Source organism: Falco biarmicus, chromosome 9, assembly GCF_023638135.1.
Source record: "Falco biarmicus isolate bFalBia1 chromosome 9, bFalBia1.pri, whole genome shotgun sequence".
Classification (NCBI taxonomy): Eukaryota; Metazoa; Chordata; class Aves; order Falconiformes; family Falconidae; genus Falco; species Falco biarmicus.
The window spans coordinates 36231648-36248184 of NC_079296.1; the positions used below are offsets into that span (position 1 = coordinate 36231648).

The 16537-nt window shown below is 43.0% G+C and overlaps 1 protein-coding gene across 3 annotated transcripts in view; it reads right to left on the minus strand.

Moving 5' to 3' along the window:
- MCU (mitochondrial calcium uniporter) overlaps window positions 1-16537 on the minus strand; it is a 91557-nt gene that overhangs the window by 12263 nt on the left and 62757 nt on the right. For 2 of the 3 annotated variants that reach the window (XM_056352107.1, XM_056352110.1), the window contains exon 2: window positions 239-308. In XM_056352107.1, coding sequence (XP_056208082.1) covers window positions 239-308 — 70 coding nt within the window. Of the gene's footprint in view, window positions 1-238; window positions 309-413; window positions 1583-16537 lie in introns of those variants that run through there. The other variant, XM_056352109.1, reaches the window with a different exon arrangement.

Sequence of the window (16537 nt, forward strand, 5' to 3'; positions counted from 1 at the left end):
CAGTTGCACACAATTACATCTTCCTTTATAATGCTTGCCCAGTTTTGTAAGGACAGTTATTAGACAAATTGACCATTTCCATAATTCTTCTTGACCGACTTTGTTCTCTATCACTTAATTAGTTCAAAATGAGATTACCTCCTAGCCAAAAAAGCCTCAGCCAGAAAAAGGGTCAGGGAACACGATGTAAGTTAGCAAGTGAAAAGCGAACCACAAGTTTCTCTGTGTCAATACTCACCATCAGAGGGCACTACTGTACTGCAATAGACCACTCTCACACTCTGCCAAGGAGAAAGCCTCTGATGCACCTAGAAAATACAAGAACAGCAAAAAGGACAAATGTTCAGTAACGCTTGTCTGGCAGAATCACACCCCAATGCCACCTCCTGACCCCCCTTCCTGCCATCACCTACCCCGACGCTTGTGGCCAGGCATTTCCTCCCATCCGCCGCAGGGGTGACAGCAAACCAGGAGCGCCTGTCAAGAACAGCCCCTTCTCCTACCATCTGTCACTCAGTAGGGCTTCCCCCCTCAGCCAAGTTCACCTCTACACACCTCACGGCCAAAGCACAGAGTTTTAAGTCAGAACGTGTAACAGCACAGCTGCGAGCTTTTTTTTCCCCATTAATGTAAAAAGTATTGGTTAAAGCCACACTGAGTTAATCAGTTTTATGAAATTAGACTACTATGCAGACATGGAAATTCGAAGTAACACGAAAGCATCAGTCTTCAAAGGTGAAAAAAAAGTTTTAGCATAATAATGGGGGAGGGTTAGGCAGTTGCGGATTAAGAGGTTCTCTTCGGTTGTTTTCTGTGCTGACATATATTTCCTTCTCACCCTTACAGAAGGCATCGAAACTCTAAGCTACAAGTAGTAAACATGCCTGTTCACAGAAGAACAAATTGTTCAAGATAAAAACAAAAATTGTTATACTGAGCTATAAATAAAAGCCCAATAAAAAAGTGCACATGAATGGTTTTTATGTTCTACAGTTTTGGCAAGGGACTAATTTGTTCATGAAAATCTAAAATCAGACTGATTTAAAGTCTGCCTTCTACGACTAAGTTATCCTAGTCATATACTAATCCTCCCCCAACAGTGAAATTACAATTCCAGCATAAAAGCGCCCAATTTTAAAAAATAATACAGTGCAACACCAGGTCTCATCTGTCAATGGTGCTATAAACTTCAGTGACTAGCTCTCAGATTCTTCAACAGTTGCAGTCCAATATGGGCATTCCTGTGGTCTGAGATTTTTGTCTTTTGTTGATTTCTAAAATACAGCTGCCAAACTTGAATTTCTATAAATTATCTCACAGGTAGGGCTTGTTTTTAAAGCAAATTTCAATGTAAGTTTGCAAACAAAACCCAGGCTGTTGTTTCATTGCCAAGTTGTCCAGACATCTGTATTTTGTGAGGTTGCTTTCAATAATCTTCTTAAAATAGCTTTATCTGCTACTTAACTTTTCTTCCAAAGCCTGCTATGCAAGTCTAGGATAGTTACAACTGCAGTAGTCTGTCTTGAAAGCAGGACCTATGGACCAGGTGGTCAATGAATTTGCAGTTCTGGAAATTCACTCTCCTTTGTGCTGTATTTGCACGCCTTCTCAGTCTTGACAATGAAAATCAGTCAAGTCATTTGCAGTTTTCCTCCTTGCAACTGCATTTTCAGCTTCCCACAGTCAAGTCAAACAGGCAACTAACAGGAAAAGAGAACTGGGCGTTAAGCAGCTGTAACTGAAGTTAAGTGGGAAGCTGTATGTTTTGGCAAAAACAATGTTGCACACACATGCCCCCTAATATGTGTTGGGAACCAAAAGGCAAATTTACGTTTTTACATTTGAAAAATATTAAGTCATCTGGACTGACAAACACCCCTGTGTGCCACTGCTTAGCAACCAGGAACCCACTCCACCTGAAGAGGTTTAAAACTCAAAACCACCCCACACACAAATACAGCTTCACATCCTGGACAAATCAAGATCTGCTGTCTTGAGATCATAATTGTATTATGAAAAAAGTCAGGAGCTTCAGTGAGCAGAACCTGCACCACATGTAAGTCACTGTTCAGAACCAAATTCTACCCGAGGAGGGGAAGCCTCTATAGGAAGTTTAAACTTTTTGTAGTTCAAAGTAGCAACTTCAATTTTTAACCCTTCCAAAAATAGTATCAGATCAGATACAATAGTAAGTGGGCAGAATTTATACAGATAGACACAAAACATCCTGCCAGACAGTACTACCACAGAGCACTGTTTATATGCTTGTTCTACCCGATCCCATGGCAGAGCTGGCGCTTTAGATAAGTGCTGTTCACTGCTTTACTCTTCCCTCTTACGTGGCACTAATCATCTGTTTTTGAAGCACTGCACATCAAGAGTCTCCCTTCCTCTCAGATGTGCCAAGGCAGCCCAAAAATTCAGTAGCAGTTTTCAGCAAATCCTAAACCCCACTAAACCCAGCATTTACCCCCCTGCAAAATAGCTATATAACCAAAAGATATTACCGGCTTGCAACGGCAAAGACATCACCTTAAGGCCATGACTATTTAACAGGTAGAAGCTAGCTCCAGAAGTCTCCCACCCTCACACAATACAGGCAAGAATAGGGGAAAAGGCAAGAAAAGAAGTTAAAGAATAGGGTGTTAGGTGACTCATCAAAAAGCCGAGGTGTCCCTAGGTTTTACCTCTTCGATAATTCTTTTACTGCGATTGAGATCTGAACCAACCGTTTCATCAACCCCACAGCACTATGCTGACATTACATTTTACAGGAAGAGACACTGGTTAAACTACACATATCTGTCATTCCTGCAGTTCGAACTGTGCCTTGCGATACATGCTCTGTCAGAATTCTCTTATCTAAGAAAATTGTCTCTGTTGGTTAGGAAAAGAAAAAAAATGAACAAATGAAGTCAAAGTCAGCAGAGACCTAAATATCATCTTCTGCCATCCAAGGTTAGCAAGAGCTTAAGGAATCATGAAACATTTTTTTCTTCTTTAAGGGAAGCTGTTATTTTAAAATTGAGATGAGAGAATTATCTGAACCCTTTATCTGATGCCTGCAATTCAACAGCTTTATGCAGAAATGTTCCAGAAGGCTGAAGCTCAGGACTGAAGCAGTGTGGGTCAGAGAAGAGAAACTTGTTCCAAGCTTTGCTGACCAGATCTCAAATTGTTTGCCTGCCGACAAACAAATGGATGACAGCTCACTACTTCAGCAATGAAATGTGCAATAATTACACCCAGGTTGAGACAGACTTGTCCAACACAATAAGGGACATTTGGAGTGTGAGAAGCACCAAAACTAGACCACTGAAATTAGAAGCTTTAAGCACCAGAATAACTTTCTGGGTCTCAAGAGAACATATGCAGGAATTCACTTTTCAGAGTCATTAAATCCTTTGTTTCAACGTTAAGAGGCTCAGGGGTATGCAGCTTTGCTCCCAGAATTATTATGGGAACAAGGCCAAAAAAGAAAGGGGGGTGGGGAAGGGAAATTCTTTTGTCTAAGAGTAGCACTTCAAAAAGCCTTGTCCAGGTCTACATTGGACAATCCAAAGGTAAAAATTAACAGCATCTCTATAGGTCCTAACATAGCTATTTCAATTCCAGATGGGTGACAAAGTTAATCAAAGGCCTTCTCAAAAAAAAAACCCAACCCCAAAACAGTCTTTTAGCTACCAGCAAGTGCTCTCTGATAGGAAAAGATGGAACAATCTGCCAGAACTCGTTTGCCATTTTATATTATCATCGATGATAGAATGGTAACAACTTAGGGGTACCAGGACTCCAAACTCTAATGAAAATCAGAAAAGTTGTCCAGAAAGAAACCAACACTCCAAGCATGGAAAAAGATTAGTATCTTAACCTAGAACATGTCTAAAACATGCTGCTAACTCATTAGCTGGAGTACTAGTGCAGCAAAAGCTGCAGAGATTTTGTGAAAACCCGAGCACTCTCCATGTAAAAATTTCTTTCCATGAGTGAAATCTGGAAGAGACACATTTGCAAGTGCCAGCTGTAACATCCATTTCAGCATTTATGAAAAGCCTCCTTTAGATAAGGCTGCCTTAAGTCAGTAGTGAAGCAGCTCACCTTTTCCAACAAGCAACAGCTACTTTCCTCCCTACCCTGACTTTCACAGCATGAAAAACTGGATGTCCTTCCTGGCTGTAACAGTGCTTGTCCTAAAACCTCCTGGACAGCATCTCTGTGACAAAAATTGCTGCAAGCTTCCTCAAGCAATCACAGCAACCCAAACCACCCACCCGAAAAGTGCTGAAGAGCTCCATTTATTGATCTTTCCCTCACTTCAGGGCTCCAGCTACTTCTACTCCTGTACTCAGTCTGTGACACTGATCTCTCCAGAACAGTACTTTCATCTTAAGTCATTGGGTCCTGTTTTGTCCTCCGATTTTGCTTCCTCCTCTTATCAGCCATGTTTGCAAAGCAGCGAAGATGCAGAGTAAAACAGCGTTCGGACCAGAAATCTGCTGTTCAAGCTCCATGATGTGGATTAGCTCATCAAAGCAGCTAATATTTTTGCACCACTACATATGCTCCTACTGGATGTAAGTACATGTAACTGTGGCCAGCTGCCCAGCCAGCTGCTCTCTCACTCCTCAACAGCACAGGAGAAGGCAAGATGAAACAGCTCATGGGTCAGGATAAAGGCAGGGAGATCACTCGATCATCACTGACATGGCAGACTCAACTAGGGGAACCACAGTTTAACACCAATTAAAGCAGATAATAAACAGAAATTAACACACCTTCTCCTCACTCCACCCCTTTTTCCAGGATCCAACTCTCCTTCCCCCACCATGAGGGGTGGGGGGGAATGGACATTCCTTCTGGAAAGATCCACAGTAGCCCATGGAGGACACCAGGATGGAGTCTGCCCCAGAACTTCCGCTCCCTCCTCCCACCTCAGCGCTTGCAGAGCTGTTCCTCGCACTTTTTTCCTCATGCCTCTCCTCTTTCCAGCATTTTTCCCCTTTCTGACCTCAGATTCCCCAAGGCACCAACAGCAAGGCCGAGGGGCTGGGCTGCGCCTCACCAAGGGCCACCAGAACCAGCTGGAACCAGCCTGAGGCAGCCCCAGCCTCTCCTCAGAGACCCCCCTCAGCGCCCGGGCACCCAATACATTTGCAAACTTTGCTTTAGTAGTTGCTGAAGTCCTTCAAAGATGAAGGAATGTAGGGCTCTGAGCACAGGCAGGACCTTTTCAGCCCTCTGACATGAAGGACGCCTGCAGCAGTCCTTCATGTGGGCCTGAGGACAGCAAGGGGGCAGGGAGAAGACCTGACAGCAGGCCTCATGCCCACAGTACCATCAAAGAGAGGTCCTGCTGCTGCCAGCACCCGGGCACAGCTCTGCTAATTTCAGATGCCTTCTTCAGCATCTTCCCTGGCTTCCTCAGAAACCTTTGAAGAGATAAAAATGGGCCAGTCTGGCATGAGAGATCTCTGCCTGCATCTCTCACCCCCTTCTTCACCACCTCCATTCTTTTGAGGCATCTGGATGCCTTGGCCCACTTCCAGGATCTCCGTTTAGGAAAAAAAGAAAGTAAATCTCAATCTTCCTCTGAAACTGAACCCAGCTTTACCAGGGATTTCTTCAACAAATCAGTAACCCTATATGGAAGACGTTCTCCAACATTTTGCTATGGTCTCCAGATACATCTGCATAGTAAATTCTAAGTGATGTATCTCCTTCAAGGCACCCACCTTGCTTCTGTCTGAGAGCCTGGTACACAATAAAACAGAACTTGCTCTTGCAAGGGTAGCACTCACACCACACCCGCAGCTCTCTCACAGCAAGCTGACATGCAAAACCCCAAACATTTGGCCAGAGAGGAGAATGCGGCGGGGAAGGCCCTTAGACCTAGGAGCTGTTTTCCTGCAACAGCCCTACAGCCACCATAGCAGAAGAATCCCACAGCCCTGAACACTATTTTCTACCCAGTTTCCAGCAACTTCAAACTGCTGCCTTTTTAAACCATACAGCTTGTCTCCCAGAACCCAAGCACTTGCATGATTAAATCCCACTGGCTTGAACTCATTTCTTTCTCTTTGCCAGTATGACCTTGCTCACATCCCACTCAAGAGGTCAGATTTTTTCCCCAAAAAGAACATTTCACACCCACTCCCTCCACAGGGCAATGTTTCTGCAGATGAAGGTCAAGCAAATGAGAACCTGGCTGAAGTGCAGTGCTGTTCCTCTTTGATTTTGTTTAGCTTTTTTGTTTTAAAATCAGGCTTAGAAGATGGACACAAAAAAGGCAATGTCAATACAATGTGGGAAGTGTTAATCTCTGCATTTGGAAGCACTTTGTACGACCTACACGTTAGCAAATGGTCTTCATTTGCCACAATTTTCATTCCTGTCTGAATTTTCTCTTCTTCCAGCACCAGTACAGAGCTTCATCACATCTGCTAGGAAAGGAACATAAACAGGAGGTGAGCTATAAATATTCCCTTCTCACCCTGCTTCCTTTGCCCATCTGCGTAAAAAGAAACAGGTAATACACAGAGTCCAGGAAGGGGGGGTGGGGGGTGGGTAGGAGGAAGGAGATTCACTCTTTACAGAAGGAGGTGGGGGTAGGGGAGTGGGGAGGAAAAAAGGATGAAGCAAGTGATCTTCATTCTTCATTGCACCTTTCTCCCAGGCATTACTGCTGCTGTGGAGATGCTGCAACAATGAGTCTTGTAACAGGTATATCACGCTTTTGATGGCTTTATTAGAGCCTCTTGGTGCACAAGAGGGAAGAAGTAGTAATGAAAGAAAAAAGATAACAGACATGTTAAGCCCATTGGTCAAGCAGTCTCCACCGCTTCTAAAACATGTGCTTCCCTTGCCATCATCCACATCGTTCTTCCCCCAACAAACCCACCAAAACCCCAAACGCTTCCTCAGTCTACATTCTTAATTTTATTGCACATGTAAACAACTTAGAGAATTACAGTATTTCTACTTTACTTTAAATAGATTATAGACACAGTACACCAGACCATCACACTCCCTCTTTCATCCAAACTTCACGCAGTCCTTCCTACCTCTAGCAAGCAATGCAAACCAGGGCTGGAACATCCATCTCCCTTGCAGTTTGTGAAGCCAGATCAGTTTCACCATGAAAATAGTCTTGCTTTGCTTGAGTAGGATTGTTTGAATTAAATTTCTTTAATACAGCCCTTACAGTTACTTGAATAAGGCTGAGAATTTTAATTGCCCTCCATTCTGAAAGCTTGCAACACCAAAACCAAGCAGAAGACCACGATACATTTAATCCTGTGTTAGCTTTGACACCTGAACACAAAGACAAGGCAAACCTGAATTCCCTTCCTTAATTTCCAGATTCATTACTGAATCTTCCTGTATGAAAAGGATGATACCTCTCTTCTCAAATTTAAGTGGCCATCAACCCTGGTTTAAAAAGCAGTTTCAAGAATTTAGTGAGTTCTGATCCCACAGATTTCAGAGTTCATGATTTCTGTCTCCCTCTGCCACCCACAGCTGAAAACTGTATAACCAGAAAGAAGGAAACAGAGGGACTCCCCTCAGCAATTTGCCCACAGCAGCTTACTGTTGTCTTGTTATTTTTCTTTCTTCCTCTAGCACTTATCAGCCCCATTAGGCAATTACTTTTGTCTCTGTTACAGCCAGTTTAAAAGAAGAGCTCTTAGTCCTCTTCTCCCACCTTGCTGCCATACTGCATAAATAACTTCCTCATGAGGAAATGGCAGCTTACTGACGCATGCCTAGCATTTAAAACATCAAGAATGAACAATAAGCACAGTTATGAAGTGAGATTTCCACAGGTGCATGGAAATTCCTTCTGCCTCCATGCATGCTGGGGAACAGCCAACTTGCACTGGTTTTCCAGGGAAATAAACTCAGAAACGAAGGAACCTTGCTTTCAGCTCTTGAAAAGAAACAGCAGGCTCTTGCAGACTTCAGAGTCGATGCCAGAATACATACAGCTTCAAAGAAGCTGCACATTCAAATAGAGGTACAACATTCTGCAAGCCATGGCAGCCCAGTACATCCCAGTGCTGGGGGAGTCCTACACCATAAATTCCCTGCTCATTTGCCCACAGAGAAGAACATAGAAAAAAAAAAATTCATCTCTCTAGCTAACCTTACTTGGATTTGGTCCAAAAAGGGACCTCATGGAACAGAAATGTTAAGTACTCCATGGAGGCATGCCTCAGACAGTAAGAGGTAGTTCTTCCGTACCCACAAAGTCACTTCAAGTCAGTCCATGCACTAAAGACAGAAAGTAGCTCTTTTTCTCAGATTACGAGCCTTACAGGGCAAACGTGGAGACTGAATTAGCTTCAGGATTGAATCCTTTACAAGGCACACTGTTCAAGATTTAAGAGTTGGCCAGGTTTCTTCTACAAGAAATACTGAAGTGCAGGATGCTCAACTTGGCACACATCTTCACTTTCTACATTGTTTGCCTCAGTTCACTACCAGGTGCGATTAGTGCAGTGTTTAAAAAAAAATAATAATAATAAAAAAAAAAAATCAATCCTTTCACTAGTCTCACAGACATCATCAAGCCCTGGAAAAATCTTCCCTTTGGTTAAGGGTGGATGCCTGACATTTTTCCCCTAGATACATTATTTGCCATAAGGATTGTTACTGCACAATTCTGGCTTCTAAATCACTTACGTTCCCTGGCAAGTTAACATCATATGAGAGCAACAGAAGAAAATGAAAAAAATGCCAACAAAAATATATAAATATTTTAAAGCCATTAAAGAACGTAATCTCATTGTGCTACCAGACCACAGTTCAAGGAAGCTTACGTGCAAACTTAATATCCCTAATATGTTAATGTTTAATATCCTTTAAGGTAACGCTGTACCTTGTACCTGACTACTTTACAGGGTGGCCTCCCACCTCCGCCCTGAAAGATGAAATGCCGCACTGCTCACCTACTGCATGCCACAGGTATATGCCTAGAGAAGGCAACTCAACAGAAGTTAAATGCAAGTGAAAGGCAGCACTCTGCAGAGGCACACCTTCACTGACATACTAATGAAGTGCAGTAAGAACACTAACACACTTATTTTGAACCCTATGTTTAAATAGCATGTTAAATGCAGTCTTGAAGGTTTCCCAGTTCAGCTTTCCGCAGCTCTTCTCACCTGGCCTCTCTGCAAGAGGACAAATTAGGAAACTAGGGTTGATCCCTTCCGTACAACACAAGGAACAGCCATATGGTACCCTGTAGCATTCTGCATATGGTTTCAGAAACACCAACTGGGCAGTACTTCCCAAGCTCCTCAACACTGTTGTACTATAGTTCCACTCTGGCTAGGGAGTGCACAGAACAGACACTCTGCATCCTCCAGAGCAACAGGACTAATCTGTGGGACTGCTCCCCACAAACCCCTGTTCCCAACCCTGGCAGCAATTGGGTCTGACGAACTCCAGTGCCCACAGTGACCACTTCATCATCAGCCGTCTCTGGAAAGATAAGGAGGACAGACACAGAACAAAGGTTTTTGTTTAACTGACCATTGATAAAGGGAAGGGCTGTAACAGCATCTCCTAGCAGCACTCACTAGGTCAAAGCTACTAATTTCAGCATCTCCTGCATGGAATTACTGTGCTACAAAATCACTGAATACCGTGATTATTCTTAAATGCATGAAAGCATGACAGAGGCACTAACAGCTAAACAAAGCTTCAGGAAAGCTAATACCTGAAGTTGATCATTTCATCTGACAGCCAGTGCCATCCTTGGAGCAAGGTCAGTCAAGTCCATCACCCCTTCAGGCTGAAGGCCCTCACGAAGGGCTGCTTCTCCCCATCAGGTGTCACTGCAGAGCCTGTAGCCAGGCCATCCTCAGCACTAATTAATCCTGTCACTTCCTAAACCTCCCTCCTCTATTTTAGGGAAACTAGCTGAAATAGGGTTTATCAACACGTGGACTATGCACAAACACGCCTTTAGATTATATAATAAGTCAATGCATCCAAGTTAAATTACTAGTTAAAGAACTTAAAGAAAACCAGACCAAAACCTCTACTACGTGCTTTCAATGGTTATCAAACTATCCACTGCCAGCATCCGTGATAAACTAGGATTATAGGGGAGCATTATGAAAGGTGTTCCCCAGATATTTAGTTCTAGTTTGGTTCTCTGTTTAATTGAAATTTTTTTCATTGTTTCAATTCGAGTATTTTTCTTGTTTTGCAAATCCAGAACATCTACTGTGTTTATACCTTTAACTATCTAAAAATTTCTCCTGTAGAAATTCTGTGGCTTCATTGGAAGAATAAAACACAAGGAAGACCCAACAGAAAACAAATCAGTCTCCAGCAGCCAGTCCTGAAAAGCCAGTTGAAACTACTTGCCCAATTATAAACTGTAAACCACACAGAGATACACAAGGTACAAACGGTTTGCTGTTCATACTTCTGTCCAACATAAACACAGAGAATTAATTAATATTAAAAGACTGAAAAGTCTTGGAAACAAATCGCTAGAAAAATGACCATTCTTCTAGTATTAAGACAATTTAAGAATCAACAACCCTGGGGAAAAGAGATTATCCTGGGAGAGGAAGATTTGAAATGGAAAGTAATGGGAGGACTTTGGCTAGGATACTTCCTTAAAGCTTTTCCAAATCATTTAAAATGGACTAAAGATATTGTGATGCGTGTTCAGTGGCCTACAAGGCAGCAATTTACAATTTGGCTCTGAATTATAAAAGCTGTCAGAGACACCTTTACAGTTTGTGTTTTCATTGACACTCTCAGCTAGTTAATGAAAAATTAAATCATTCTTCTCAGGAAAATCAAATATACATATGAAACAGAGCAAAAAAGTCTCCATGGAAAAACAAAGAGACAGGCATCAAGTTAAGGACTCCAAAACATATACATTCCATCTAAGCAAGGAGCCTGGGTCAACTCATGCAGAATGGGATCTCTCTCCTATAGGATATTCGATATAACAAAGGAGTTCAATAGGAACTCTCCACACTTTCCAAGAACCTTTTTAATGCTTTTTCACTGCAGTAAATAGAGCTGGGAACCGGGACTTTTCCTTTGATCCAGTGCTAATTATTAAAGTTCTTTCAGTCTTGAATACCAGGTTTCTCCTCCTCTACGGGGATATTCTCAAGAAGCCAGAGAGCCCCTGTCTGCCACCACTAAACTGTACCGCCTCACACACATCTGCAGCCTGTGCTAAGGCAAGTTGGGTAAAACCCCACTCAGTTTCCCAGGTATGTACATCTCCTTCCACCAACTTCATCCCCTGCCTTGGTGTCAGACAGCAATCAAAGAGCCCCAAACCTTCCGGTTACAACCACCCGGTCATGCAAGCAAGCTGTTACAGAAGCCACAACACTGGAGACAAGTTAACACTTTTATTTGGTCATGCTATCTGCATTACAGGGACTTTGCATGCACAAGTGAGAACAGGCTCAACACACCAGAAGATCTATCAAGACCTTCACCAGGACCAGTCAGTCAGTTTGGGTCATTCCTTAATGAGAAAGGCTGAAGTCCTACACACTAAGGCCACTTTCCCACTTTAGGATGCCACCATCTTAAAAGAGGTCAGAGTTCCCCTCCAAGTCTTGTTGTAGTCTTCTTTTGGCTGTATGGATTGAACTTAACAATGAAGAGTGCAAGTTTACACAGCTGACACACTGGTAGGACTCTACCTTGTTTTCAAAGCTTGTGAAGTCTGCTGGGTTCACAGTTCCGCAGTCCTGCACCTGCACCAAGGCACAGTTTGCAATCATCTCCAGGACACGTATCAACAAACTTAATATCCAGCCATAAAGGAGTGATTCAGGGTTCGGACTCAGTTATAATCAGTTTCTTTCATCCCTGCCTGCTTATGCTACTTCACTGATGGATGAACTAGATCAAAACAACTTGTAAGCCAACCACAATTAGCCGTCGCAGCTGCTAGTCATGGTTATTTCCAACTGTATCTACTAAAGGCTTGCATGCCCAGAAATATTCTCGTGAGACACTGAAAGCAGATTCCTCTTTTCACAGTATTTTATTTTTATGGGGTTTTAGTATAGACCCAGCTTATTACTAAAACAAGACAAAATGCAGCAAGGTGTTACTAGTTAAGAGGTCAGGTACAAGGCCCAGACACTCCCAACCAAACAGTTTATCTCTGCAGAGATTAAGTCTCCTGACAGCACTCAAACCAATTCAGATAGCAAGCCAAGTGGCTTTCTCAGCACAAGAATGAGAACACATTAGCCGTTGAGAAAGCATTAAAAGAATTACTAAAATAGCTTGCTGTAAGCAGTTTAAGCGGTTGTCCAGCTGAATACCAGATAATTCCATAAAAAAGCTGGGGGTGGGGAGGGGGGGATCTGTGGGAAAACAGACCACTGTTTTAGACACCACCAATAATACTTACATCAAGTCCAGATTAAACATGAAAGACCACTAATTTCTGAGGGAGAACAGTCATGATGGAAACCCAACACACACAAAGCATGGCTTGAACAGCAGTAGCTAGGATGCTCATAGAGCAACAAGACAGAAGGAACACAGATCACATCCTTGCTACAACGCTGCACGGCAGAGCGGGACACTGCGTCAACTGCAAACCGTATTATTTTTTTCAGGAACAGGAAAACACAGCAAAGCCACTCAAGAGTACATCCCACATGGATGAGAAGACGACATGGCTTGTCCACAGACAAGCACAACTTCTGTAGCAGCATTTGGAATAACCTTGTGCTATTATCAATCAGGAGGTTGTAGAACAAACAAAAATCCTTTTACCTTGCCCTTTCTCAGAGAGGCCACAATGCACCTGAGTGTTTTGAAGTTAGAGGCAAATGTCTCATCTCTAAATTGTGCTCCTGTAAGCGAAGAACATAATTTCCCCGCCCCCCCCAAGATAATCATTAAGACCAAGTTACAGTTGCAAGAGTTTGAATGCAGCCTGCAATCACGCATGGGATCCTCCTCTTAGGACAAATTTCTTTTCCACATTAGAAAACAAGGAAGATGCATTCCAACATGCCTACAGACAAGAGCAACACAATTCAAGTTCACCAGATTTTTTTGGTGGCACTGAGAGGTTCTCAGCATGCAACAGCTAAGAAGGTATTTATGAAGTTCACCTTTATTGGAAACACCAGGAAAACTCTTCCAGCCTTTTCTGAAACGAGACCATGGCCAATTTTAAGTTGTCTCAAGTCCTCTGCGTACATCAGAGGGCTGCTACCATCATGTACTTCAGAACACCACAGTATGTCAACTTTTTAATAACTATAACAGAGTTTTATTTAAAAAGTTTTCTATAAAAGTTTTATTCAACAGAGTAACAGTTTTACAGGCTAGAGTCTAGTCTGTTAGTGGTCATTGATCAGGAAACACTTGTGTGGCTGTTGTGAAACATTTTCTCATGGTAAGTGCTATTTGTTATTCATACATACAGTATACTTAACAATACAGAAGCAAGTTTGACCAACCAACGCTACCAGTAATAAGTCTGATCAGTAATAACTGCTGTTCTCCTGACCTCCTTCCTTGCCTATCTTAGGAAGGGAAGATGGATTTAAAGTTAGAGCATTAAAGCACCAAGACCCTTTGGGTTACCCAAAGGCTTGCCAAAACCTCCATCCTCCGTATCACTGAAAAAGTAAGAAGCATCATCTCCAAGTCCACTGAATAACCCCCACCCTTTTGATTTTGAGGTCTAGTGGGAAAACCCATGGACAAGTTTGTAGGAAAGCATGTGGCAGTTGAGGGGACTTCTGGGAGAGTTCTCCCACACACACTTATTATCCTTAACTCCGCTAATTTGAAACTCCTGTTTTGGCATTCTGCATCTTCCAGGCAGAAAGTCTTGCCTAACGAAGATTAAATACCTGGTTTCACTAAAGCCACAAGATCTTTAGGAAAGCACCCTGTACAAACTACCCTTCTTACCAGAGTCTCAGATCTGTACGTCATCTCCCTGGACAGAGGTAGCTCCTATGCTGTTTAACCCCTATGCCCCTGCCAGAAGTCAGAGCAGGAAGTCAGAGCACTCCTCCCTGCTGGCTGAAAGCCACAAGCATGCCAGGCCAGCTCAGCTTCACACTGTGGTGCTGCTACTTCGGTGATCTGCATTACAGGTGCCACTGGCATCACCGTCCCTTACTGCATACCAAGACACTGGCATTAGCTGCAGGAGTGCCTGCGAACATTTCTGTCACAGCCACCTCAACACTACCAAGTCACAAACAAGCCCCTGCAGTTCTGTAGAGGTCTACTTTGGATCCTTCTGGGGATGGGGAGGTCTACAGCGAGGTACACCCTACTTAAAAGAATTGCACAGAAGAATCAACACCTCTGACACTTGCTAGCTTAGACAGCAGCTTATTTCTGGGGAAATACAACTACTCAGGGACTTTGTATAAAAGGAAGTTAGGAAGATAAACAGGAAAAAAAAAAGCCTGCATAGCCAAAACCAGATTTCAATAGGCTTTCCCACACTATTTTCAGCCCAGCAAGAAGCTTAAAAATGCTGATTCTGATCTGGCTAGAGGTAACTCATATAAGTGTCAGGCTCACCTTAACAAGGTGACTCCAACTGCCTTTTATGCTCCAAGCCTTCTCTGAATTGCATTTAAATGTTATCTCTTTCCCTGCTTCCCTCCTCCCCCCATAAGCCAGGATTTCTTTGATTCTCAGTGTAATTAGGAGATAATTTTAACTCTGTCACCAGATTGATTGCACTAGTGCTTAACTGCACTATTAAGCAAATCATTAGCTGACATGTGGTACCTTTTCCATCTGACAGAGCAATGCTCAATTGCTCGATAAGTGGGGAAGAGGGGGGGAGAACTCGAGCAAAACAGCTACCACTGATCCTTAAGACTGCACTGGCAAGTGACCACAGCTGTTAAAGCACTGCTTGGGGAACCACATACACTTTGTCATTAACAATGGAGGCAAGACAAACACCCTTAACTTCAGGCCAACCTGTCTGGGATCCTGCATCCAACATCACCTGCAAAGGAAATCACAATCAGATACTGGAACCACCACTGGGTAACTTCAGCAGCACTTCTGTGCCTAGAAGTTTTAACAGACAGACAAGTACAAGACCATCAATTTTCTGTATCTGAGCACCAACTGTGCAGAGACCCTTCCTACTTCATTTTTACAGCCCTGAGGGTCTGAGACTTCTTGTAATGTGTTCCAGCAAAAGATGCTAGAGCCCATCAGCTCCCACTCCGAAATGCTGCTGTACAGGTTTATCAAGTTAGGAGAAGATTAGCATGTTCAGTCACTCACTGCTACCTGAAAAAGGCTCCTGTGCCTCACCTCTATTTAGAAGCCAACTAATTCAATGAACACAAAGGCAGTACAGGGTCTACTCAGAAACTTATTTCTAAAGACATACAACAGCTGGCTAAGGTCTATGAAGGGAATCTTTTTCCACCTATTCCACCTAGTGATTCCTTCAAGGATCCCAAATTAAATAGTAAAGTAAACAGTAAGAAGTCATTGTGCCCAAATTGACTGTTAGAGCATCAAGGAGTCAAACAGCTGTTTTCTCCTTCTAGGAAAAAATTTTGTCCAAAATACAAATTTGCACGGAGGAACCATTTTGCAAGACTCACACCAAGGCCTTCTGCAGCAGCAGCCACATCTACTGACTTTGCCAACTACCTGCTTAGCAGCTGCTTCAGCAACTCATTCGCTCCACACCCTGTCTATGAAGCACTCAGTCTCTCTTCTTTGCTGGTATGAGAATGAAAGGCAGGTACAAAGTCCAGGTTTCGTAGCAGTGAATTTATAACCACAACAGCAGGCATTTTGCAGTACAGCCCTTGACCAAAAACCACCTGTAAGCGGTGTTTTTTCTGAGCTGTATCTTCTTTCAATCAGATCCTGTTGGCTCAGCTGAGCTTCCTCAAAATTCACGCCTACTTTGTTCTATATAAAGTTTCACCTAGTTATTTGGTTTGATCCTCACTAGATACGTTGCAACCCAAGTGTAATGCTATACTGAAAAAGCAAACAAGGGAAGCCTCCATTTCAAAGAAAGATGGGCCTGTGAAGCTCTTGGCTGCCAGTGGAAACCAAAGCTACACACATACATGTGAACACATACACCTGTACAGTGTCTGCACAGCAGTAGGACTGACCAGCTTTCTGTCTCAGCCAACGAGTGACAGTTTCTTTTTAACACTGGACAGTATGAAGACCTGGAAACACCAGTCCACTCAGGCAGACAAGTGTCCCCAGTTAGCTGCCTTATGTGAGGTAACTAGCTTTGTCTGGTCCTCAGGAATAGTAAGAAAAAGCCAAGAGCTTGCTTGTAGCGAAGGTTGAGATAACAACGGGAACTTTAAACTAGTGTCAGTGTTTGCTCTTCACAGAAGGTACATTTCACAACAGCCATCTGGGTGACCAGCACCTTTTCTTTTCCTCTCATATGCTACAGCACCTGGGAACAAGAGGAATCTAATAGAGGACCCAGCAAAGATACTTCATATCCCTTAAAAGGAATCTCACCTGACAGAAATCA